General features: G+C 45.0%; 2 protein-coding genes and 1 pseudogene across 7 annotated transcripts in view; 2 read left to right on the top strand and 1 right to left on the bottom strand.

Annotated features, from left to right (window-relative positions):
- Window positions 1–1,622: 1,622 nt before the first annotated feature.
- On the top strand, window positions 1,623–12,759 carry GTPBP2 (GTP binding protein 2). 3 transcript variants are annotated; one of them, XM_028127989.2, is made up of 12 exons: window positions 1,623–1,781; window positions 4,394–4,420; window positions 4,710–4,894; window positions 5,276–5,384; window positions 5,579–5,776; window positions 6,076–6,250; window positions 6,406–6,625; window positions 7,016–7,151; window positions 7,277–7,335; window positions 7,983–8,154; window positions 8,527–8,691; window positions 8,915–9,152. In XM_028127989.2, the coding sequence occupies exons 3-12, from the start codon at window positions 4,761–4,763 to the stop codon at window positions 9,089–9,091; spliced, it is 1,545 nt and encodes a 514-aa protein (XP_027983790.1). In that variant the 5' UTR covers window positions 1,623–1,781; window positions 4,394–4,420; window positions 4,710–4,760; the 3' UTR covers window positions 9,092–9,152. The 3 variants fall into 3 exon arrangements, with proteins under 3 accessions (XP_027983790.1, XP_027983789.1, XP_008151475.1); XM_028127988.2 differs by lacking the exons at window positions 1,623–1,781; window positions 8,915–9,152 and adding exons at window positions 2,201–2,389; window positions 12,678–12,759; XM_008153253.3 differs by lacking the exon at window positions 1,623–1,781 and adding an exon at window positions 2,201–2,389.
- POLH (DNA polymerase eta) overlaps window positions 12,720–24,946 on the bottom strand; it is a 28,022-nt gene continuing 15,795 nt past the window's right edge. For 2 of the 4 annotated variants that reach the window (XM_008153254.3, XM_008153255.3), the window contains 6 exons: window positions 23,707–23,810; window positions 22,382–22,501; window positions 21,636–21,759; window positions 20,863–20,928; window positions 16,421–16,590; window positions 13,102–15,109 (listed from right to left, as the gene is read on the bottom strand). In XM_008153254.3, the coding sequence (XP_008151476.2) occupies window positions 14,215–15,109; window positions 16,421–16,590; window positions 20,863–20,928; window positions 21,636–21,759; window positions 22,382–22,501; window positions 23,707–23,810 (1,479 nt within the window). In that variant the 3' untranslated portion in view covers window positions 13,102–14,214. Of the gene's footprint in view, window positions 12,797–13,101; window positions 15,110–16,420; window positions 16,591–20,862; window positions 20,929–20,981; window positions 21,164–21,635; window positions 21,760–22,381; window positions 22,502–23,706; window positions 23,811–24,946 lie in introns of those variants that run through there. The other 2 variants (XM_054722712.1, XM_054722713.1) reach the window with 2 other exon arrangements.
- Window positions 21,439–21,598, top strand: LOC114226966 (U11 spliceosomal RNA; annotated as a pseudogene).

Raw genomic sequence — 24,946 nt, 5'->3', positions numbered from 1 at the left:
CCATTGAGCCAAACCAGCTAGGGCTCCATTGATTTTTAGAGAGAGTGGAAGAGAGAGGGAAAGACAGAGAGAAATATCGATGTGAGAGATACATTGATTGGTTGCCTCCTGCACTGGCCCTGGAGCCTGCAACCGAGGTACATGCCCTTGACCGGAATCGAACCCAGGACCCTTCAGTCCACAGGCCAAAGCTCCATCCACTGAGCCAAACCGGCTAGGGCCAATAATATATATTTTTTTAAATCAATGGAAAATACCCCCGGGTGAGGATTTAAAAAATGGTATTGAAAAACAAACATAAATAATAAAATAAATTTTTAAAAATAATGGGATATCAAAATTAGTTATCCTTTCCCAACTCTCAAAAGTTCTCCACTTAGGAGACCAGGGTGTTGGGGTGGATAAAGTGAAACTGTGTTGGAGTAGTTTAAAGATCCACGAAGTTGAGAAGACAAGTATTATCAGCAAGTGTAGCAGGCCCTGGTTATCATGAGAGCCCAGAGCTGCTCCTGGTGAGAAAATTGGGATGGTCTTAGCTCTCCCTTCCAATCCCCATCCTTCTTGAGATCTGTCACTGAGTTTTTGGGTCTCAGCCTCTATGTAGCAGTTTCTCTGGCTAAGGTTGACTTCTGCATCATAAACTTCCTTTAGCTGAACAGGGTTGGGAAGAGAGAAGTCAAATGTGCTTTCAACCACTGAAGACCACATAAATTGACTGGGTCCTCTAAGGTCTTTTGCAGATTTTGGCCCGTCAGCTCCCACTGTTTGGGGAAGTTATGCCAGGTGGGCAACAACTCTGATTAGTAATCTGCCACCCTCCTTGTCGTCTTGGGGGGAAGCCATGGATTCGACCACATCTGAACCCCTAAAAGGATCACCAGAGGTAAGCCACTGTTGCTGCATCTAATTTTCCGAGTTAACCTGAGATCTGGAGGGATGGGCTGTTTTATTTCTTGGCTGCGTGTGAGCGTCTCGCTGTTTGTGAAGAGAGGGGAAGTGGACACACAATGAATGGTGAGTCATGAGAGAGCCAGGGGCTCGGAATTGAACCCTGGCGTCCTGACTCCCAACCCAACAACACTAATTGCTTTCTAGTGTCTTGTACACTGGTTTATGTCGCTAAATGTTTACTCTTTGCTGGCTGCCAGAGCTCTAAAGAGCAAGAGGGATGACTTGGCAAGAAAGTCAAAAGTCAGCAATCCTCTGGGGCCCTTGGCCAAGTTTCTATTCTCGGCCACTTCCCCGCCCTCCATGTGGTGGAGGTAACCCGAGCCCGCCCCAAGTAGGGGCGAGGCCCCTCCAATAGCCCGGAATGTTTTTAAACTAAACTCGGTTCTCCCCGATTGGTTCTGCTTCAAAACAAGAAGGAGGGGCAATGCTCGCTGCGGGCATCCTTGTAAACCCTCAGGCAGCAAGGCTGGTTTATGGGTTCGGGCCTCCTGTTGGGGCTACCGCGGTGTCTTGGGCTGCTAAAACCAGCCCCCGGAGGGTGCCAGCCTGGTAATAAAGCAGTGACTGCTGTGTAAAGGTGGCATAATCATCGTAACAATAACAGCCATAATTAGGCTAACCATCATCCGCCTCCGCCCTGGCATTCGCCCTGACTCACCCCGACGGCACGCCGGCCATCGGGGAAGAGGGAAGAAACTGAGGCGGGGGAGGAGCCTGCAGGCTGGAGGGACCAGTGGCTGTGCATTTGCAACTCTCCAGGTCTAAAACCTGTTGCCTGGGATCGCGCTAAGGGGCCACACCCAGGAGTGTCCTCCAAGCTGGATTCTGAAGTGAGCCCTCCGGTGACCCCCCACCCCACACCCACCCCAAGGCCTTATTAGATAAAGACCCGTTCAGAGCGCGGAGACTGGGAACCAGACTACAGCTCCCTTAGACCTTTGCGCGCAAAGGCGCGCTCCTTGTCTACGCCCCGAAGCCACCTGCGGCCCCTGCGCCGCGATGCTTCCTGTGAGTTGTAGGACGGCGGCGACCTCTTCGGAGGAAGCTCTCAGGCTTGAGGACTCTATATCCCGTGGTGCACCGCGGCTGTTTCTGACGCGCCTAGAGCCGGAGACGGGTGGGGGCGTGGCCTGGGCAGGGCCCCACCCCGCTCTCCTCGGGCTGGCCCGACGCGGCGGTGGCAGTAGGGGCGGCGGCGGCGGCGGTAGTGGCGGGGGGGAGGGGCCGGGCGGGGGGCTGGCGGCGGCGGCGGATGGACTCGCGGGTATCGGAGCTGTTCGGCGGCTGCTGCCGGCCCGGAGGGGGCCCGGCCATGGGCGGAACCCTCAAGGCTAGGGCGGCCGGGGGCAGCAGCGGCTGCGGGGGCCCGAAGGGGAAGAAGAAGAACGGAAAGAACAGAGGGAGCAAAGCCAACAACCCCCCGTATCTGCCCCCCGAGGTGAGCACCTGAGCAGTGGCGGGTTGAGAAGAAACCACTTCTTCCGGTCCCGGGACTCTGGGAAGGCGGGACGGAGAGACTTGCTACCCCTTTCCGGTGTCAGGACCCCTGGGGAGAGTAGAACCCCTCCTTCCGGTCCCAGGACCCCTGGAAGGAGGGATAGAGAGACTGGCCCTCTCCTCCGGGATCAGGACCCCAGAGAGGAAGAGTGGAGAGGAGGATCCCCCTATTCTGATCTAGATTATGCCAGGAGGAAAAGTGGGGAAGGGAGATCCCACTCCCATCCCCTTGGATGATCAGAAAGGAATGCCCAGGTTCATCCCTTGCTGCACTGAGAGCAGAGAGACTACATCCTGGGATGAAGAGGCAGAGTTTTCTACACTTGTTCGATGGGGAGGAGGGGAGTACCCGGGAAAAGAGCAGTATGTTCTGTGCTTATCCCTGAGTACACACACACACACACACACACACACACACACACCCCCCAGAACAGCCGGGTAATCCTGCCCTTTGCCTGTCCTAGGAGGATGTGAGGACCGCCTCCACATACCTACTTCATCTACCCCTTAAGGCAGAGAATAATGCTACTTTGTCCATCTTAGGAGAGGAGGACCCGGAGGAAGAGCCTAACCCAGTGGTTATCAAACTTTAGCATGTATCAGAATCATCTGATTGCTGCCCCACCCCTAGAATTCCTGACTCAGTAGGTCAGAGGTGGGCCTGATAATCTGCATTTACAAGTTCCTGGGTGGTTCTAATGCAGCTGGTCCTGGGACCACACTTTGGATCATCCTTGTACCACTTTTCTGAAGCCATTCATTCTAATTTTTCATCTCCATCAAAATGATAAAAAGGAAGGTCTTTGTTGATGAGTAAAGCTCTCCCTTATACTCCATGAAGTAGAGATTATAGGTGAAGACCTATTAGAGCCTGGAGTCAGAAGGTCTTGAAGAGATGGAATGATGACAGAAAGGGAGAAAGAAAAATGGCCAGGGACGAGGAGTGCAGAAATGCAGGACAGGCAGAACAAACAAATCTCATATCCTTTTGCACCTGTGAGGGGAAGGCTCAGGCAATAGGATACTTCTGTTGGGTCACGTAATATAGGGGAGAGGTAGAGGAGACTGGAGTGGACTCAGTATCCTACCTCAGCTTAGACATAAGAGATAGGGCAGGTGTGGGGAATGTCCAGCTCACCGGCCGTATAAGGCCAGAGAAATCATTTGGTCTGGTCCTGCCAAGGCATTAGGGGTAAATTAATTGTTTGACCAAATATAGCAGGGTCAAATTTTTTAATTGATAATTTTGTATGGCCCTCGAAGAATGTTATAAATATCCAAATGACCCTTGGCAGAAAAAAGGTTCCCCACCCCTGGGTTAGGGGATAGGAGCCAACAGTGAGTCTGTCCCCTTAATTATATTTTCTGAGTTTCTTCTCTTCACCTCAGCCCCAACTTTGGAGCCCTATCCCTCTCTTATTTCAGCTCCTCTCTCATTGGGCTTGTAATGACCAGTGCTGAGTTCACTCATTGGCCCTGGTCCAGAACCTCTTGCATTCTCTTACTCTCGATGACATCAGCTGAGAAGGGTGGGAAGGAAGGAAATGGTGTCTCCCAGACCAGTGGCAAATAATGGCCTCAACAGCCCAGACACAGAGGAGACGTAGATTTCTGGGGACGGCAGTTTGAGGGCCTGAAGAGAAGGAAGGAGTGATCTTGCATCTAGGAATTACATGCTGCCAGTGACCAAAGGAAGGAGGGACTCAGGGTTCTGTTCCTGGCTTAGATGGGTGATTGTTCTTAGAGGCCTTTCCTTGAGAGAAGGCACATTGGGGCTGGGTAGAGGGCTTGTCTGCCAATGACCTTTGGCAGGCCCCTGCTTCAGCAGGTGCCACTGTGGCTTCCTGCTCTCTCAAGTTAGCTGTTGCCTGCGCCCCATCAGGAATCGGGGAAGTAGGGGTTGGGTCTGGACCGTATTTGGTAACTACTCCCTGTTTCTTTTCAGGCTGAAGATGGAAACATCGAATATAAAGTGAGTCATAGGCTGGGGAGGTGCAGGTTGTCCTTGCTGGCATGGGATGGCAATTTCTCTTGAGATCCTTCCAATTTCATGATCTATAGTAATTTAGGATGTGGTTCAGGGTAAGGGCTCTGTACCTCATTTTATTGGGGGGACTCACTGTTAGAGGGGAGGTCAGGCATGAGGGGGTTTAAGCGGGAAGGGAAGGTCCTGGTCCTTACAGCAGGACAGGTGGTGAGCATGTGGGTTTAGGAGGACCATCTCTGATTTCACCTTCTCATGATCCCTCACCTGCCCTAAGCTGAAGCTGGTGAATCCATCCCAGTACCGCTTTGAGCACCTGGTGACACAGATGAAGTGGCGGCTCCAGGAGGGCCGTGGTGAGGCAGTCTACCAGATTGGGGTGGAGGACAATGGGCTGCTGGTGGGGCTGGCTGAGGAGGAGATGCGGGCCTCCCTCAAGACCCTGCACCGGATGGCAGAGAAGTATGCTTCCCCTCCCCGCCCAGTTCCCTCTTCCCTAACTCTGGGGAGAACCCAAATGCATCCAGTGACCTAGAGCCTTAGGGCCAAGAAGATACTTTCCTTCTGCCGCCTTCTCTTGACAAAGGGAGAAGTGGGGAGGGCTAGTTCTGAGCTCCTCCACATTTGAACCTAGGCTTTTTTGCTTTTTGACTTAAGACTTATTTGTTTGTTTGTTTAAAGGGATCTGTGGATATGGGATAAATTGGAGGGTGGTAGGAGAGAAAGGAACGCGTTGAGAGCTCTTTGGGACGTGTGGGAAGGCCATTGGTCCAGAGCCAGGATGGAAGGCTGGAGGTGGGGGAGTACAAGCGAGATGTGGCAGCTGTGGCCTTGCTGTGATAGGGTTGGGGCAGACATCACTGTTCTCCGGGAGCGAGAAGTGGATTATGATAGCGACGTGCCCCGAAAGATCACGGAGGTGCTGGTACGAAAGGTCCCTGACAACCAGCAGGTGAGCACACTTTTCCCTGCCTTTCTCACCCAAGCTCCCCGAGGACCCTATGGTGGCAGGCTCTCTCCTCGCCTGTGACCCTGGGGGTATCCAGTTCATCATTTGGTTCCCAGGGAGCAGCGCTGCCCTTGACCCAACCTTCAGTAGAGAGAGATAAGGGATTGGAGCCCTTACTGCTGACAATTCATCCACAGTTTCTGGACCTTCGTGTGGCTGTCCTGGGGAATGTGGACTCGGGGAAGTCAACTCTGCTTGGAGTCCTGACCCAAGGAGAGCTGGACAATGGCCGGGGCCGGGCTCGGCTCAACCTGTTCCGCCACCTGCATGAGATTCAGTCTGGCCGGACCTCCAGCATCAGCTTCGAGATCCTGGGCTTTAACAGCAAGGGAGAGGTGCATGCAATCAACGGGACCCAGTGGGGCCAGACTATGAGGATGGGATGGTAGTGGTGAGGGACAGGGTGTGGGGGCAGTGTGCGGACACTTTTGGGAGTAGAGTAGATGAAGGCCCTGAGGGCAGTGCACAAGTTCTGTCCTCCTTAGAAAACAAATGGGGAATCAACTGAATTAAATCATAAATGGGGCTCAGGGTTAAGAGGCCGGGTCACCCAGGGACTGGTTTAGGTCCTGGCAACTCTGAAAGGGTTGGGGAGGCTGGCAGGGGGCACTGAGCGCCCTGGGCTCTGGGCCAGGTGGTGAATTACAGTGACTCACGGACGGCAGAAGAGATCTGTGAGAGCAGCTCCAAGATGATCACCTTCATCGACCTGGCCGGCCACCACAAGTACCTACACACCACCATCTTTGGCCTCACCTCTTACTGCCCTGACTGTGCCCTGCTCCTCGTTAGTGCTAACACTGGGATTGGTACGAGGCATTGGGGCAGGGATGTGGCTGGAAGGGGGTGCTGACTTTCTCCTACCCTGGGTCTCCTCCAACCTGGGAGCCAGATGAACTTTTCTCTTGTTTCCTCTCCTCCCTCACTCTTCTCTCCTGATTCCTGCCTCCCTTCTCTGAGGCAGCCGGCACAACACGGGAACATCTGGGGCTGGCCCTGGCCCTGAAAGTGCCCTTCTTCGTCGTGGTCAGCAAGGTGGACCTGTGTGCCAAGACCACAGTGGAGAGGACGGTACGCCAGCTAGAGCGGGTCCTGAAGCAGCCCGGCTGCCACAAAGTCCCCATGCTGGTCATCTCTGAGGATGATGCCGTCACTGCTGCCCAGCAGTTTGCCCAGTCACCCAAGTAAGCCTTCCTCACTCCAGAGCCCTGATTCACGGGGAAGGCTGCCACGGGGCCTGGGAACATGGAGTCCCACCCCAGGACCAAACCAGCCTGGCTCAGTTCTATGGTTTGCAGGTTGGGATTGTGGGAGGGTGTCTTTGCTAAAGGGCTGACCCTTTTTCCCCAAGCCAGCCTGGGACCCTGTAGACGAAGTGCTGTGACAGGCATTCACCAACCCCCTGGGCTCTGGATAGGTCCTTGGCTGGTTCACAGAGGGTCTGAAGCTCCTGTGAAGCTTATCAGGAGGGGCCTGGCCACCCTGATAACAGCTCACCTTTCCATGTATGGGCTCTAGCCTCTGCTTCCTGTTACAACTTTCCTCATCTGTCTATCTCATGTCTCCCTCTACAGCGTCACCCCCATCTTCACCCTGTCCAGTGTGTCTGGAGAGAGTTTGGACCTGCTCAAAGTCTTTCTGAATATCCTGCCACCGCTCACCAACAGCAAAGAGCAGGAGGAACTCATGCAGCAGCTGACAGAGTTTCAGGTAAATGTCCACCCAAACAGGGAGTGAGCCGGGGAACTAGGAAGGACTAATTCTGGCTAAGCCCCGAGTCTGCTTAGAGATTTTGCACCTGCACAGGCCATTGATAGAATTTTCTTTGGCTTCAGGTGGATGAAATCTACACAGTACCAGAGGTGGGGACAGTTGTTGGAGGGACACTTTCCAGGTGAATTTCCTTGCTTGCTGCCCAGCCCACTCAGCCCTCACATACCCACAGACACTAGAAGACATCATGGTCCAGAGGAGACCCTGGAGTTGAACAGAGCTTAGCTAAAAGATGTGCTTGTCTTCAGATTAGGCTTTCACCATCAGAAGAGCTGGAGAAAGCTAGTCTAGTGGCTTGTGAGGGAAGAAACAGTATTGCTGCTTTACTGGGCATCTCCAGGCCCCTGAGGGAGAAGGGTGGGTCTTAGGCTCCAGGAAGAAAACTAGAGTGTGTTCAGCTGACCTCATTTTCAAGTAGGGAAATGAGAGGGCCCTTAAGACTCTTTCCAAAGCAGAGGATGAAACCCAAGGGGCTGTCCTGCTCTTACAGGCAGGGATCAGATGTTCAGTATCAAACCAGCAGGTACCTCTGCCAGTCGTCACTGCCTTTCCTGGTATTACCCTTCAGAATCTGAACTCTGAACTGGGACAAGCAGCCATTTCCTCTATCTCCAAGTTAGAATTTTTTCCCTAAGTCAGAATTTAGGGTCTCCTTTCCCCTCCTGAGGGACTCACCTTAGAGGGGAAAGAATGCTCTGGGTGACCCTAGCAGAGAAGTAAGTAAGGGAGCCTGGGCTGACGCTGTGCCATCCGCCCTCTGGGCTGCAGTGGGATTTGCCGTGAGGGCGACCAGCTGGTGGTGGGCCCCACGGACGATGGCTGCTTCCTGGAGCTGAGAGTATGCAGCATCCAGCGCAACCGCTCTGCCTGTCGTGTACTGCGAGCTGGTCAGGCTGCTACACTGGCCCTCGGAGACTTTGACCGTGCGCTCCTTCGAAAGGTGAGGTGGAAGGGTGGGTTGAGAGGGGACACAAGAGAAGCACCTGTGTAAGGGGAACTCAAAGAGAACATGGTCTCTACCCCAGGAAGCTAGTTACACAGACTGTCTGTGTTTGAAAAGAGTTAGAATACTCATAAAGCACAGATCACTAATTATGAATCACTGTGGACCAACCCAAGTGTCCAGGACCCTAGAAATACAAATCATTAGAAGGGTTAGAGGACCTGGGAGGTAGGTAAGGAGGGTTCCTCCTAAGAGGAGAGCTTTGGGAATTGCCTTCTGAGGTCTTGTGTTTGAAGTCCTAGAGGAAGAGGAAACTTAGGAGCTGTAAGGGTGAGAGACTAACGTGAGGTCTGGGGCTGTGCTCCCCAGGGCATGGTGATGGTGAGCCCCGAGATGAATCCCACCATCTGCTCAGTGTTCGAGGCAGAAATAGTCCTACTGTTCCATGCCACCACATTCCGGCGAGGCTTCCAAGTTACAGTACACGTGGGCAATGTCCGCCAGACGGCAGTGGTGGAAAAGATCCATGCCAAGGTGAGACGGATCCAGCTATGCACGTTTTTCCAGGGAAAAGTCAATTCTCCTTCCAGAAAGGCCTGGCCCCAGACTCTTAGAGAACTCCCTGGTCCCACAAAAGGGACAAAGACCCATTCAGAGTGGGTACAAGCCTGATAGGCCCCGGAGGGTGGAGAACCCAGGCTGGTAGAGAATGGGACCCGAGGCATTATCAGGGCCAGTGACCACATATCTGCTGCAGGACAAGCTGCGGACAGGGGAGAAGGCAGTGGTACGTTTCCGCTTCCTGAAACACCCAGAGTACCTGAAGGTGGGCGCCAAGCTGCTGTTCCGGGAGGGTGTCACCAAGGGCATCGGCCATGTCACTGATGTGCAAGCCATTGCAGCAGGAGAAGCCCAGGCCAACGTGGGCTTCTGAACTCCAAGCAGGCACAGCTCTATTGCTGTCCCTACAATATATGATGCCTCTGGCCATGCTGCCCCCTGTTGGCGGCTCTGTGTGTTAATAGGCTAGGGAGAGGGGTGCTCCCTGCCACCATGCTGGAAAGGTGCCAAGCTTGGTGTGGCCAGGGAGGGAAAGCCCTGAGGGAGAAGACAGGAGAATTCAGGGCAGTGCTCAGCAGCTGTGTGTCCATCTTGTTGACTCATCCACACTGGAAACCCTATGACCTGTCTACGGAGGGAGCTGACCGCTGCCAACTCGGCCCCACTGTCAGGACTGGGCATGATTCACCGGTGTGGTCCCTGCACTTCAGGAATTGTCACAACTGGGAGTGTTCCTCGAAAGCACTCCTTTTTCTATACCTCTTCTGAAGACCATGTAAGTTGCCCATCTCTACCTGACTGTGGACAGAAGACATCTACTCAGGCTCCTGGCCATCTGGTGGCCTAGGGTCTGAAGAAATGGCACAGGGACAGTGAATGGCAATGTTCCCATCCTGTGCTGAGACATGCAGCCTATTCCTCAGCTTTACGGCCCTTCCCTTCTTCACTCAAGGGCCATTTCCCCCGTTTCTCCTCTCATAGGCCCCACAGGTGCTATTTGTTGAGCTGGCCCAGGCGTGGGGCTGCCAAGCTAAGGCTTGGCATACTGAAGGTCAGCTGCATGTCATTAGTTTTGTCCCCTCTTCTGCAGTGATCTGTTGGTTTTAAATTTTTTTTTTTCAATTGGTCTTAGAAAGAGGGAGAGAGAGAGAAACATTGATTTGTTGTTTCACTTATATATGCATTTATTTATGTGCCCTGACAGGGCATCAAACCAGAAACCTTGGCATATCAGGACAATGCTCTAACCAACTGAGCTATCCGGCCAGGAATAATCTGTTGGTTTTAATGCTGGATCAAGCAGCATGTTTTACTTTCCCACACTGACCCACAGCTTCCATTCCATTACCCCCACCCTGCTTCCCGCTCCTACATAAGTCCTCTTGTTTTAGTAATTTGCAGTGACCATCCCCTTCCCTCTGTTGCTGGGAACCTGGAGAAAAGGGAAAGTTGTTGCCATATTTCCTACTCTTTAGGATATGGACTCCCTCCTTTTCCTTTGTTAGTGTCCTGGGTTCCCATGGACTCAGGGATTTGTTGGTTGAGGTTTCTTTGCGTGTATATATATATGTACATACATATATATATTTAAATACACATACATATATATATATATTGTACAGAATAAAAATGTTTTATTGAACACACTGTGCTTATTAAACACAAATTCAACTTCCAGAACTAGATTCCTCTCTCAGATTAGAGACAAGTGAAACCCTAACACTGCTGAACCCTGAATGGGGAAAGAACTCATCTACCAGTAATACCGCATTCACCATTCTTCCTTTCCTCTCTCCCACTTGCGATCAGTGTTCCAGTATTGTGATCAAGTATTCTGAGCTGTTTTGCATAGTTCTTTGAGTGAGCAGAATAGAAAGCAAAACTGCTCTTTTGAGCTGAGATTAGGTAACCACCTCATACTTGAAGAATTGGCCACTTGCTAATGGTAAGGAACTCACTCCTGTGTCAGAGATTTGGAGATTAGTATGCCAGCTACTAATGAAGAGTAGAATTTGGAGACATGGTAATCTGGTCCTCATGCTTTACCTAGTAATGCAAAATAGCCTGAAGTGAGGTTTATGTAGCCTAAACTGGCTCCTTGGAGCTTTGAGGGCCACCTTGCCAAACTTTAGTCCCTTCCTGTTTCTGTGTTCAAAGTACCTGATTATCACAGTCTACAGGTAGAGAAATAGGGCTCAGCATTAAAATCAACTACAAAACGAAGGAACTGCATTTTGAGCAATGAACTTTGAAAAAGAAATTTAATGACAAATGTGGCCTGAGGTCCCCAGGGGCATTCTGCCTCCAGGGTATTAAAGTGATAGCTTCCCTACCTCTCAAGCTCAGCTGCTTTTTTTTTTTGCTCACTGGTTTCACTTGTTCTTTCACTTGAAGAAGCCTACCGTTGAAGACCTTCCCCTGTGTTGGGAACTAAGAGAAGTTTTACTTCCATCTGAACAATAGCTGCGCTATAAGTAAAGGTTATATTTAGCACACAAAAAAATGTTTTTGGGAGACAACAAAATTATGCTCAGAGATTTCTGTCTTTGTCAGCTAATTTAGCACAGGTTCGCTATGGATATTATGATTTCAAAAGCCAGTAGCATACAATATCTCTTAATAAGCAAAGTAAAGAAATAACCCATCAAACAAATGACAGGTTAATCACACTACCAGGAGGCACTCGGGAGAGTTAGTGACCCACCAAAGAGCTGATTTCCAGCTGCCAGCATAAAAGTAAAATCCTCTGTTGCTAGGGCACAAGGACATTAGGTAGCAGGAGGGCTAAGCTGCTATTAGGATTATCACTTCTGAGATCCCTGCAGGGGTTGGTTTGTTTTTTAATTTTATTTATTGATTTTTAGAGAGAGAAAAAAACATCTTTTTGTTGTTCCACTTATGATACATTCATTGGTTGACTATTGTATGTGCCCTGACTGGGGATCAAACCCACAACCTTGTTGTATTGGGACAACGCTATAACCCAGCAATTGCCAACCTTTCGGATCTCATGGACCACCAGTGGTCCGTGGACCACCGGTTGGCGACCAATGCTAACCAACTGAGCTACCCAGCCAGGGAAAAACCCTGCATGGGTTTAATACCACTGTGGACAAGTAGGAGCACATGTCTCAAGTGTCTTCAGAGAGTTCTTAGCAAAGAGTTGTCTCACCCAAACCAAAACTCTCAAATAGTCCTCACAAACTTTCAATATTTATAGTCTAAACTAGAGGTCCGGTGCATGAAATTTGTACATGGGTAGGGTCCTTAGGCCAGGTCAGCAATCAGGGCCAATGTGTGGAGTGATCGAGGGGGCCCGCTACTGGCACCCACCTTGGCTGGCCACCTGCAGGCTGAGGGCAGCTCCTGCAATGAGCGCCTGCCCCCTGGTGGTCAGTGCGCGTCATAGTGACCAGTCATTCTGCCGTTCGGTAAATTTGCATATTAGGCTTTTATTATATAGGATGTCCCCTTACCATTGTTGCTTCTTCACATGTTCCTATTGGTAAGCCCCCAGCAGAACCCCCCAGTAGGGCTTCTGACTGCTTTTAAACAACAGATGCAGAATGATCACATCCTGGCATAATTCATTCTAATATCAAAGCAACTTTTTAAAATGTCACAACTGAATTAAAACAATTTCACTTAGGTCATAAGTGGACTTGAAGTATTAAACCTATACACAAATCACCTGTTAAAGAACAAAAATGCTTTTTTTTTATTAACAATTTTTTAAAACTTTTCCTGGATTAAGAAAGGAAATTTTGGAAAATCATCTCAGTACTTAATGAGACATCTTCAGGAACTAGTAAGCCACTCTGCTATGTCAATGGAACATGTAGGAGGATAAAATGGTACATAAAGCAGCTCTCTGCTCTCCCCCCGCCCCCAGTAGTATGTATATTTTTATTGTTCCAGTTCTAGTAACTATCTAAAATTTCTTACTATGTTTCATTTAGTGAATATCAAGCATCTATTATGTGCAAGACACTGAAGAATTCTTACCTCCAAGTAACTGCAGATCTAGTAGGAAAAGGATCATGTACACAATGAATACTGTCTTTTGTTAGATATTTAACTGCAATAAAAAAAGGAAACTATTTTTGGAGGAAGAAATTTTCTGTTAGACCTAGTGGTTTTCAAATATTTTCCCCCATCTTCAAAGTAAATACAGATCCCCAGTTTATAAGTAAGATTAAAAAGCAGTTGGTTTGAGTATATGTGTGGGAGGGGGACTATGTATACCATTCTCCCTACTTCACTACCCCCACCACCAAACTCAATTCTTCAGTTTTTTAAATATTTTTTATTGTTGATAGTATTACAGATATCTCCCATTCCCCCACCCCTTTCCATCTTCTCTCCCAGCCCCTCCTCCCCCCAATGTCTTCACTACCTTTCATCTTCAGTTTTATTCAAGGTAAACCATATCAGAAAAGCTGACTTTCCACATATAAGAATAGAGCTAAGAATACAGTACTATAAACATGGACAAGTGCAAAAAAGCTACAATAATTGAAAACCCTTAAGCTAAATAGTCACTTAGCAAAGAGATGAACACACCAGTGACCCTGAAGGCCCAAGTATTTACCCCTTAAATTTGTACTTTAGAATTTAAGAAAATGCTCTCTACAAACCTGGCTGGCTGCTGGTATCTTGTAGATCAGTGCTTCTCAAACTTTAAGATACAGCCTGAGGAACCTTGCTAATATACAGATTCTGATTCAGTTGGGGTGGGGTGAGACAGATGATTTTAACAAGTCCCCTGATGAAGCTGCTGCTGCTACTGCTCAAAATCACAGAGTAGCAAAGGTCTACAGATGATCTAGCTCTGATCATGACTTATCCAGTCTAAACAGAATTCCTGAAGTGGTGCAGTAATAATCTTGTACATTAGAACCTGATGCAAGAGGTAGAAGAGCCAGTGGCTAAAACTGTTTATCATACAGTTTGCTTGTATGAAATTCAGTATTTATTGAGTAACCCCTGTCACAGATAGGGGGAAATTTTTTTTTAATTTTTTTTTTTTTACTCAGTTCCTTTTCTGTGCTATAGTACTTTAATAAATTGTTCTTAATCTTCAGTAACCTGTAAAGCATTATCTTAATTTTGCTCATTATCTCAAAGATGAGGAAAAGTGAGGAAAGTGACTTGCTCAAAGCCATATACTTCAGGAGGTAGAACCTGGTTTGGAACCAGATCTCTTAGGCTCCAAGGTCCACACACTTTTAACTATATGACTGCCTCCTTAAACACTGAACAATTAAACACTCAAAGCAGTTGTATCTCTGGAAGATGAATTTTTACATCTCTATCAGCAATGAAATTAGGATTCATGCCCATGAAGAGATGGGAGCCTTAACTCAGCATTTAAGTGCATTATTTTTCTTACAAAAATTTCTATAAAGTTATGAATTTCCTTGAAAAGTGAACATATTTCCATTTCCCAGGTTATAAATAAAATATTAAAACCTTATAGCAAGCCTGAGGGCAGCACTAGTGTGTTAATGGCTTAAAAAATGATTCCAATGTCTGCATGCCCTCAGGCTTAGGGCGTTTATTACTGGAGGCCAAAGGACTCTTGGGATTTCTTTTACCTTGAGGAGAGCTGGCAGGAACAACCTGGGGGTTTGAGGAGTGGGGCTGCAAAAAGGATTTCTGCAACTCCAGTGCAAAATGATAGTCCATATGTTCCGGCATCTCCCACGCAGGTACCAGAGAACCACACTTCTCACAGGACACTTGATCCTCAGTAGCCAGAAGACTCGGGATAGTGGTTGTTTTCTGAGCCACCTCCAGAGCAGACTGGGGAGTTGAAGAAGCAAGCCTACTGGGGCTGTTCTGGGCCAAATCCATCTCTGCAGTAGTTGCTTTACAGGATTCTAGCTTCAAAACCTCTTCACAGACAGGGGCAGAATCTGGACATTCTGTTGGAAAATTGTCTGTTAACTTTTTAGGACTAGGCTCTGGATTTTGTGGAGGGAAGGAAATGGAAGGATTATTCAGCTGTTTCTGCTTCAGAAGCAGACTTTTCTGCTTAAAGAAGGGCTCGATTCCTGTCGTACGGCTGGTCTGGAAAGGTAATGAGAGCTTGAGTGGTGAATTGCTCTTGGGGGCCTGGGTAGCGGCAGTGAGAGACGAAAGTGAAGCTTCTTTGACTTTCTGCTTTTCTGCAGCTTTCTGGAAAAAGGATTCCAAAGGATTGGTTGCTTTCTTAGTGGCTGTCACCAAAGGGCCACTTCCCTGGGTCTTACTTTCTGGACTGGTAATTGGTGCCTTTGGCAGAGGACTTGAGTCGTTACTCAAGAAGGCGGTGATGTCTGTGCAAGATGAAGGGGCAGAGGTAGAGAATTTGGTAGCACAAAGGAAAAGCATTGTGAGGGGAGGGGACCTGTATGGAAAGTAAAAAAAAAAAAAACAAGAATTGAAGTATAAATGACTGGGATTCTGATTCTGCCACAAGAGGAAATTATTACTGCATTGATTCTCAAACTTTAGGGTGTATCAGATGAATGTAGATTCAATAGACCTGGGATAGACAGAGAATTTGCCTTTCTAACAAGTTCCTAGATGATGCTGATGTTGCTGGTCTAGGACCACATCTTGAGAATGGCTGACTTGGTGAACCAAGTCACACATCTGTAAGTTGAATCCCCTGACAGCTACGTATTACTGTTTTCATACGATACTGCTGCAGAGCTACTGTAATTCAAGGGTAGGGCCAGAAACTTTACTTGGAGTAACAAAGAGCTTCAGAAAATTTAGACTAAAAAAACTTTTTTAAAAAACCTCTCACCCATTCTGTTTTTAAAAGGACACCACCTGACACTAATGCTGACAGGCTTTCTTTCTTTATATTTCTCTTATATTTTTATTGATTGCAGAGAGGAAGGGAGAGGGAGAGAGAGATAGAAACATCAGTGATGAGAGAGAATCATTCATCAGCTGCCTCCTGCATGCACCCTACTGGGGATTGAGCCCACAACCCAGGCATGCCCTAACCGGGACTGGGAATCAAACAGTGACCTCCTGGTTCATAAGTTGACTCTCAACCACAGAGCCCACCAGCCAGACTGGAATACTTTTTAAAAAATGTAACAGGCTGTTAAATAGTTAAAGGATTCCAACATTGAAAATAGTATCTAGACAGTAAATGAACACACTCCAATCATATATTTGGTTATTTTTCATGACTAATTAAAGTTTATTTAACATGATATTTGGTATTATACCATGGAGCTTGTAACTGAGTTTGGATGCTAGATCGAGATTATCAATGAGTATGGTTTAGTTTCACTATCAAGAAAGATGCTTTTAAGATAGGAAAATCAAGTAGAGAAAGAAGTTCCCAAGTGTGCTGTGTTCTTGAAACTTTAATTCTGTACTCCCAAGTGCAATTGGTCATTCCCCTGACTATTGCAAACTGATACAGGTAAGGATAGTAGTGATTCCCTCTGCCTCTCAAACCTACCCCTGGGAATTGGATTGTACCAAATGTAGGCAAAGAAGTTGCAGCTGAGCTGTCTTTTTGCTGGTGTTTCTACTGTGCTTCTCTCCTTTGTGCATGACTATAGCTCTCTGTAATAGGTCCTGCTAGCCAGAGTCACAACTACCCCAGCTGGAAAGTTTATATTACCCACTAATTTTAGAGCAAGACAGGGTACAAGTCTCTTCTGAAAAGATGAGCTAGAAAGAAACTCACCATTCGGTCTGGATTCCTGAAGTATTACAGTTCCTGATGACAGCAAATGCATCATGGCTCATCTTGTGAGCATCGTAGCGGGTAAGGGCACAGCAGCGGCGCAGACTGCTGAGACGTTTGTCTCCTTGTACACGAATGCTCACAGCCAACTGGGTGGCAACCCTGTCATTCTGTGGGTGTAAAAGGATTGAGACCAGAACTAAAGTTACCATGAGCATCTGGATTCTGTATATTGAACTGTGTGAGAGAGCATTAAAAGAACCAGGGTGACGGAATGGTTTGGAAATAGTCAAGTTTAATTTAAAATTTTAAAAAATTGTGCTATTTTGATGTATAATAAGAAGTTAAAGAAGATACAATTTGGATGATTATTAGGATATCTAGGAAATTTTGACAGGTGATGCAAAGAGGAGAGAATAAATAAAATGGACTCTCCTGAATGTTCTTTTTTGGGTGTCTATGCAGGAAGATTATAACAAATACCTGTAGTACTATATTCTATTTTGTGGCTGAAGGAAGAACTCTTATAAGTAATTGTCTGAATGGAAGATCCAAGCTAGGATGTCAAGATTGAGTAGTAGATTTGTTCTTTAATCTGCTATGATGCTTAACCTTTTGCACTCGGATGTCGAGTGTGACTCGACACGGTTAGCATTAGAATAAAGGAATCGAGAAAAAAGCAAGTGAGTGCAAAGGGTTAATAAGAGTAGAAGTTTTCACCAGCACCTCCCTCTTATAGCCCATCACTAGAAGATACAGTGTAGTGAGCCTGCCTCTAGAAAGCAAGATCATTGGTTCACTTTTCTAGTGAAGGCTAAGCATCTGAATACTCCTGATGCAAAGCAAACTAAGAAACAAAGGTCAAGAGGCAGACATATAAGAAGGTAAAAGTCTATTTTTGGGACCCCCTCAAAATCAAAAGATGTTACTGAGAAGGAATACCCCTAAGGCAAACATGCCAAGAGTAGCAACTATTTTAGGGGTAAAAATAGAATTTTGTATACTTTGAAATACAATTCCTACAGATGTGTATATCTTGAGAGAATACACATGGGCAATTACAAAAGGAGTCTGTTGACTAAACCATGCAAGTATAACTGAATGCCTACTTCATATAGGCAGAGATATAGGATAGAACAAAAGTCCAGGCCCTCATAGATTTTTTTTTCTTAGAGAAAGAGAGAAAGGGAGAGAGAGATAGAAACATTGATGATGATGAGAGAGAAACATCAACATCGATCAGCTGCCTCATGCATGTCCCCCACTGGGAATTGAGCCCACAACCCGAGCATGTGCCCTGACTAGGAACTGAACTGGTGACCTTCTGGTGCATAGGTTGACACTCAAGCACTGAGCCACACCAGCTGGGCAACCCTCATGGATCTTATCTTGTAGTAGGAGCTACAAATACTAAACAAGTAGACCTGTAATAAAAGTGACTACAAAGTGCTATCAAAAAAAGCAGAGTAAAGCAGAAGAGTGCTGGAGGCTGCTGATGTAAGAGGGTAGCTGGAGAAGGCCTCTTTGAGAAGGTGAAATTTAAACAGAGACCTAAATAAACTGTGGAAGCAAATTTTAAGAATATAAGCAAAGCTTCTCCAGGCTGAAGAAACAGCAAGTACAAAAGTGCTAAGGTGAGAATTTGCTTGTTGTGTTAAACAAAAGGGAAGGAAGCCAGTGGAGCGGACACTAGAGCAGAGTGGGTAAGAGGGAAAGGATAGGAGATGAGTTAGAGACGTAACCAGAGACCAAATCGTATCGGTCATTATAAAATAAAATAAATCCACACGAGACTTAAGTGTGAAGGGAAACCACTAGAATATTTTATTTTATTTTTAAAATATATTTTTATTGATTTCATAGAGGGAGAGAGAGATAGAAACATCAATGATGAGAGAGAATAATTGATCAGCTGCCTTCTGCACACCCCTCCCTGGGGATCAAGCCCGCAACCCAGGCATGTGCCCTTGACCAGAATCGAACCCAGGACCCTTCAGTCTGCAGGCTGACCCTCTATCCACTAAGCCAAACCAGCTAGGGCTAGAATATTTTAAAGTAAAGTGATATGATCTTCTATGTCCAGAATTATTTTTGGGATAAAGTCCTTGTAAGCTTAAAGACATTAATTTACAGGGATCCTTATTGCGTTGCACTGCAAAGTGGGAAGAAAGTCCCAGAGGCTTATAGAGATGAGAATGGGGCGACACCTAGTGGGCAAAGTCAAATAGGCTCACAACACTACTGGGATCATAACCCTCTTTGTTACCAGCAAAGAACAAACATTCCCCACCATTCAGCTAAAAGGGGGCACACAGGTAGTTTTGGATAGTTTCTGACAGTATACAGTTGACTTGTAGGGCTCCCAGATGTTTCAAAAGGGAAAGGCCCATCAAACAATACCATCAAGAAAATGAAACGAATACCCAGAGAATGGGAGAGAAAAATTTGTAAGTTATATATCTGATGAGATTTATACCCAGAATATAAGAAGAACTCCTAAAACGCGATAGATAACCCATTTTAAAAAATGGGTAAAGGCTCTCACCAGACATTTCTCCCCAAAGGATAAGAAAATGGACAATAAGGTTTTCAAGTGAAAACCACAAACTTTATATCCACTAGCAGAGCTAAAAAAGATAAAAAGACAATAACAAGGATATAGAGAAATTAGGACTCTTTTACATTGCTGGGGGTGTAAAAGAGTGCAGCAACAGCTTCAAAATGCTAAGCAGAGTTACCATGTGACCCAGGAATTCTAGGTATTATATAGGAGCAAGAGAAATGAAAACCAGATGTCTATACAAAAATCTGTAAATAAATGCTCATAGCAACACTATTATAATAGCCAAAAAGTGGAAACAACTCAAAATCCATTCACTGATGGATGGGTAAACAAAATGTAATATCTATACAATAGAGTGTTCAGTTATAAAAAGGAATAAAATACTATTTTAACTTAAAGATTTCAAACCACTCACACAAAGTCACATACTATATTATTCCATTTATATGAAATGACCAGAATAGTAAGTCTATAGAAACAGAAACTTAGTGATTGTCTAGGGCTAGGGGAGTAACTGCTAATAGGTATAGGATTTTTTTGGATGATGAAAATGTTCTTGAATTGATTGTGGAATAGTCAAACAACTGGAAAATACTAAAACCACTGAACTGTATACTGTAAATGGGTGAATTTTTTTTAAACAAATAAATTTTATGGTATGTAAAATATACATCAATAAAGCTGGGTTTGGTTTTTTTAGGAGTAGATAAAGAAACGAATCATCAGATGTCAGGTCTTTGACAACACTCTGTCTCTAAAACGGTGGGTATTTTTTTAATCCTCACCCGAGGAATGAGTATATTATTCCCATTGATTTTTAGATATAGTGGAAGGGAGGGGTGTGGGAAAAGAGAGAGATGAGAGATGAGAGATGAGAGATGAGAGAGAGAGAGAGAGAGAGAGAGAGAGAGAGAGAGGAGAGAGAGAGAGAGAGAGAAAGAAACATCAACCTGAGAGAGACACATTGATTAGTTGCCTCCTGCTTGAGCCCCAACCAGGTGGCCAGGGATTGAACCTACAACTGAGGTATGTGCCCTTGACTAGGAATCGAATTCAAGACCCTTAAGTCTGTGGGCTGATGCTCTAACCACTGACTCAAACCGGCCAAGGCTAAAACTGTTTTTATTGATTTTAAAGAGGAAGGGAGAGAGAGAAATATTGATCTGTTGCCTCCCATACACATCCCGGCCAGAGACTGAACCTGAAACCTAGGTATGTGCCCTGAACAGAAATTGAACCTGCAACCTTTTGGTGTTCATGACGACACTCCAAACAACTGAATCACCCAGCCAGGGCAATTGTCAGTACTTCTTTGTAAATTATTGGACTATGTTTAAGTCCAATAATTTACAGCCCAATCTCTAAATGTCCTGCTTAATGGCTCTGTACTCTGATGAAGATCCACTGTATATTCAGGGCTGTGGAAGTAGTTAAAGAAAGAAATACACAAAGCCCTGGTCGGGTAGCTCAGTTGGTTAGAGCATCATCCCGATATACAGCAAAGTTACAGGTTCAATCCCCAGTCAGGGCACATACATGAAACAACCAATGAATGCATAAATAAGAGGAACAACAAATCAGTATTTCTCTCTCCCCCTCCTCTCTAAAAATCAATAAATAAATTTTTTGAAAGTTAACAAAAAAGGATATACACAAAAAAGTAGAGACAAATGGTAATGAGGGAGACAGGAATATCAGGTCTTATGTTTACAGATCCAGGCTTTCGAAGATCATGTTGAGTTTTATGGAAGCAGGTAAAAGATTTCTTAAAAGTTCTTAGCTGTTATCTTTTTGTATCTTTGTTTCTACTCCATAAGATATTTAAACTGGTATATTAAATCCCAAAGCTCACCCCAGGAATAAAGAAAAAAAATCTTACATCATTTCGGTCCTTTGTTAGTCTCTCCTCTAGTTCCTGGGCTAATTGCAAAAGCCACCATTGTACCTAAAAAAAGTGTTGATATTTTAATCTTTCATTTTGAAATTGTAGTTTATTATAGAACTAGATGGTAGATTTGTTAAGCTCTCACCCAAACGGAAGTGTACAAGAAAGTTTTCCCTATAACCAAGGGACCAACAGGTCATAGAAATTTTCAGTACTCTGACCTGCCCTAGCTCTAATTTTTCATTTTCTTTTCCTGCTGGCATGCCATCAGGTGAATTTCAGGCATGTTCCAGCTCTGAGAAGAAAGAGGGGGGGGGGGGGAAGACAAACTTAAGGCACAATATCATGGGCCTCCCAAGTTTTCACCTACTATTTTATTTCTTTTCAGGAGGAAAACAATGAAAAAATAACAAATCACATTAAAACTAGTCAATTTTCAACACACACAAAAGAACTCTATTTACTTCATACTTTACAGCATAAAGTTTCCATCTAACTTGTTAAACCTTCTGCAGTACCCAAACCTCACCCCCGTGAAAGAGGCAATGTTCTGCCAAGAATGCCAGCCTAAGAAGGGGTTGCTGTCATGAGCAGCACACATTGGGCAGCTTGATTGCTCTACATGTGGAATTGACATCAAGATTTTGGGAGCATAAAAAAAAAAAAAAGATTTTGGGAGCATAATGTGTTGGTAGATGGGCAGCTGGTGATCGTTGGTTCTGGCACCCACAAAGGAAAAAAGAAAAAGAAAAAAAAAGCCTGCCTACCTGTTCCCGAGTAGCCAGAGCCGTCTTTCCTGGGAAGTTCTTGCTGCAGCCAATGGTTTTGGGTAGTTGCCTGGGTTTAACCGGATCATGTTCGATCCCACGACACATGGCATATAGCCAAGATCTAATAAAACCAGCCAAAAAGTTCAAGGTGAAAACAAATGATTATTCTTATTAAAACAAAACAAAATACCTATATTATACTATCCTTTTATCACCTTCATGAAAAGGGAAACGTTTGTCCAAAATTAAGTATACTTTACCTCTGACAGAATCCCTGCCCTTTCCCATGAATTCCAGTGCAATATATTGCCAAAGAGAGGAAAGTTGGTTATGCTTTTCAAAACCAAGCCATTATTTGTATTTTTGGAAAAGTGCCAAACAAGCCACTGATTTATATCCCCAAGTTTTTTGGTACTTACTAAGCCTAAATACAAGGATTTTAAGTGAATATCAGCATCTTAGCATACATAGATGATGTACTTGTATATATCTAAGCTTCAAAGTAACAGTTCCTATCAACCTATTTAGGTACATGAAAAAACTACTCTAGACTGACAGGCCATAGTTATCTAATTTTTTTTTCATAGCTATCTAATATTTTAAAGCAAAATGACCAATAAAATTACCTCAGGGAGCAAATGCTAACCTAAAGATAGGCCTAGACTTTACTAAATTCTTTGGTCTATATTTGAATTTAGTATTCCCATAAGAGTTATGATTGAAAAGTATTAGGAATCACTTACCCATTCTTCTCTCCAAAATGACTCTGGAGCTGGGATTCAGTGAACTGGGTCAGTTCACCCATGTATTCTATCCCCAGGATTTCAATGACAGAGGCCCCGAGTTTCCCTCCAAGACTACGACTAACAAAAAAGACAAAGAATTCACAGGTCACATCCTAAATATCTATTTAGCAGCAAAGACATTTTGCTTGTGTAAGGAGTGCCCCAGAAGATTCAGGAAAAATGAGAGCACATACAGGTCCTATAGAATATTGATATCTAGTATAAGACTAGATGATTCTGGGAATTCAGATACTCTGGGAGTTAGGACCTGGGAAGATTAACAATAGCAAAAATAAAAGGTTAAAGTCATTAATTCATCATTAATTCAATCATATAGAAAACTTTCAATTATATAGAATCTATTGTCCCATTTTGGGATTAAAATTAACCTAAAGATAGGCCTAGACTTTACTAAATGCAGTCCCCAAACAAATCCATAAGCTAAAAGCTTTTATACTTAAGAATAAAGTGAAAAATCATCAGCCTGACCTTAGAGGCTTCCTATAATCTGTCTTGAACTGATCTTTTCAGTCGTTTCCATCACTTCTCCTCCTTAATATGGTCCAGCTAAACTAGTTTATGTCCCAGTTCACTAAAAATACCTCATACTTTTTCCCTCTTTGTGTTCAAATGTTGTCCAAAGCACTATTGCTCTTCTATTCTCACCTGACTCTCCAAATTATGCCAAATCCCATGCGTCTTTCATAAATCCTTCTGAGACTACTCTTCTGTGAGCTCTGGTAACTCCCTGTACAATTCATTTAGCAATTACATACACTCTCATGATAACACTTTCACAGTTGCTTTGAACTGTCCTATCTTGTCCCTTCAACAATATTATAAGCCCTTGTCAAGGACACACTATTGGCAGTCACAACCTAGATATTCATTTTGTTTGGATTCTTTCATGCCTAGGTTTAGGAGCAATTCAGTAGCCCGGAATACCTTGATATGATATTAGAAGAAGTAAAACTCCTGTTTATTTTGTTATTTAGTAACAGATTTGAATAAAAAGTCTAGAGGGAAGTTAAACATACATCTAAAAATCAGTTCATTTTTGAAAATTCAGTATTAAGTATCTTCCACAGATAATCCAGAATTGAAATTTCGTTCAGAAAAAAAGTCCGTGTGTTTTTCAAAATTTTCTGTGTTACCTCCCTCCCACCTCCCTAGTACCTATTTTCCATGGCTCCAATCCTTCTTAAGGAACAGAAGAAACTACAATCAGAGGAATGCCTTCAGATGTCTCTGAGTGAAATTTAAGGTGCTCCCCAAATACTTACATTTTGTTAATCGGCATGTGGCTGAAGAGTTGTGGGACTGACCCATGTGAGACCAGGGTCTGGCGGTTGGGCTTGTGTAGTCCACAGGCCAGTTTTGCCAGGACCTGGAGGATGGAAAGTGTAAAAACCTCATTGCTGTCAACACCCTCACAGAGAGCTGGTGAATATTAACATACACATACACATGCAGGCACAGCTAAGGCTGGAACTAATGGTGTCCACATTAAAAACAAAACCAGAAACTCAACATCTCTAAACATTGGTTGGGCACAACACCCTTAGTGGAAAGTATGACCCACCATCATTATCCGAATAGTTCTTTCCAGATCTTCCATTACGGGTTTTCCTTTAGTCATTTTCCCACCCCCGTTCTCCCACTTTAAGAGGGTAAAAAGCAGAGAAGCTGCAGAACCAATGCACTTATGATGCATTTCTTAACGTGTCCATATGAAAATGCTGAAACAAACTTGTTTTACCCATTTATTTATATTTCTTTTTTTAAAATATGTTTTAGAGAGAGGGGAAGGGAGAGGAAGAGATAGAAACATTGATGAGAGAGAAGCCTCCTCAATCAGCTGCCTCCTGCATGTCCCCCACAGGGGATCGAACCAGCAGCCTCTTGGTTCCTGGGTTAATGCTCAACCGCTGAGCTACACAGCCAGGCTATTTACATTTCTTGATTAATGGTTAGTCCATTTTGAGACCTGGATTTAATACATATTGCCATAATTTAGTATCTCTCATAATGACTGGGCTCAGAATCATCCTCCAACAGTAAACATCTTATACTATACCCAAAACTTCAAAATGATACAAATTTAAATCCTTGAGAACTCTTTCAAAGAATAAGATACTTCAGTGGTACCATTTCACAACTTAAATTGCTGGGGAAAGTATAAAATGATTCTTTAAGTTTATTGGAGAGATTCTCTGGAACTTTTACTGGGCAATACTTAGCCCGGTTTAAATTATTACATTGGGACTTTTGTTTTATTTTCCTCCACCCAACCAGAAAAACAAACAAACAAAACAAAAACACCCAAACTCTTCTGGGTAGTTTGTCAACTTGCCTCTTATTGGAGTGAGGGGGGAGAGGTAGTAACCAGAGCTCAGCCACTGCCCAATTATTGAGCCTAGTCAAAAGGGGATGAACATCCCAGGCCATCACTGAACTGTAATCAGAAAATCAGTTACTCTGCCCCTGGATTGAAAGTGCCCGTAGCCCATAAATCAAAATAGT

Source organism: Eptesicus fuscus, chromosome 10 (genome assembly GCF_027574615.1).
Source record: "Eptesicus fuscus isolate TK198812 chromosome 10, DD_ASM_mEF_20220401, whole genome shotgun sequence".
In the NCBI taxonomy this organism is placed as follows: domain Eukaryota; kingdom Metazoa; phylum Chordata; class Mammalia; order Chiroptera; family Vespertilionidae; genus Eptesicus; species Eptesicus fuscus.
This window is presented reverse-complemented; position numbering and strand designations above follow the sequence as displayed.

What these genes read in the sequence shown, in the direction of transcription:
- GTPBP2 (XM_008153253.3), top strand. Translation starts at nt 2,204, where the DNA reads ATGGACTCGCGGGTATCGGAGCTGTTCGGCGGCTGCTGCCGGCCCGGA. An exon ending in GCTTTAACAGCAAGGGAGAG is followed by an intron (nt 5,777 to 6,075) that starts GTGCATGCAATC and finishes GCTCTGGGCCAG; the next exon opens with GTGGTGAATTACAGTGACTC. An exon ending in ACCGTGCGCTCCTTCGAAAG is followed by an intron (nt 8,155 to 8,526) that starts GTGAGGTGGAAG and finishes TGTGCTCCCCAG; the next exon opens with GGCATGGTGATGGTGAGCCC.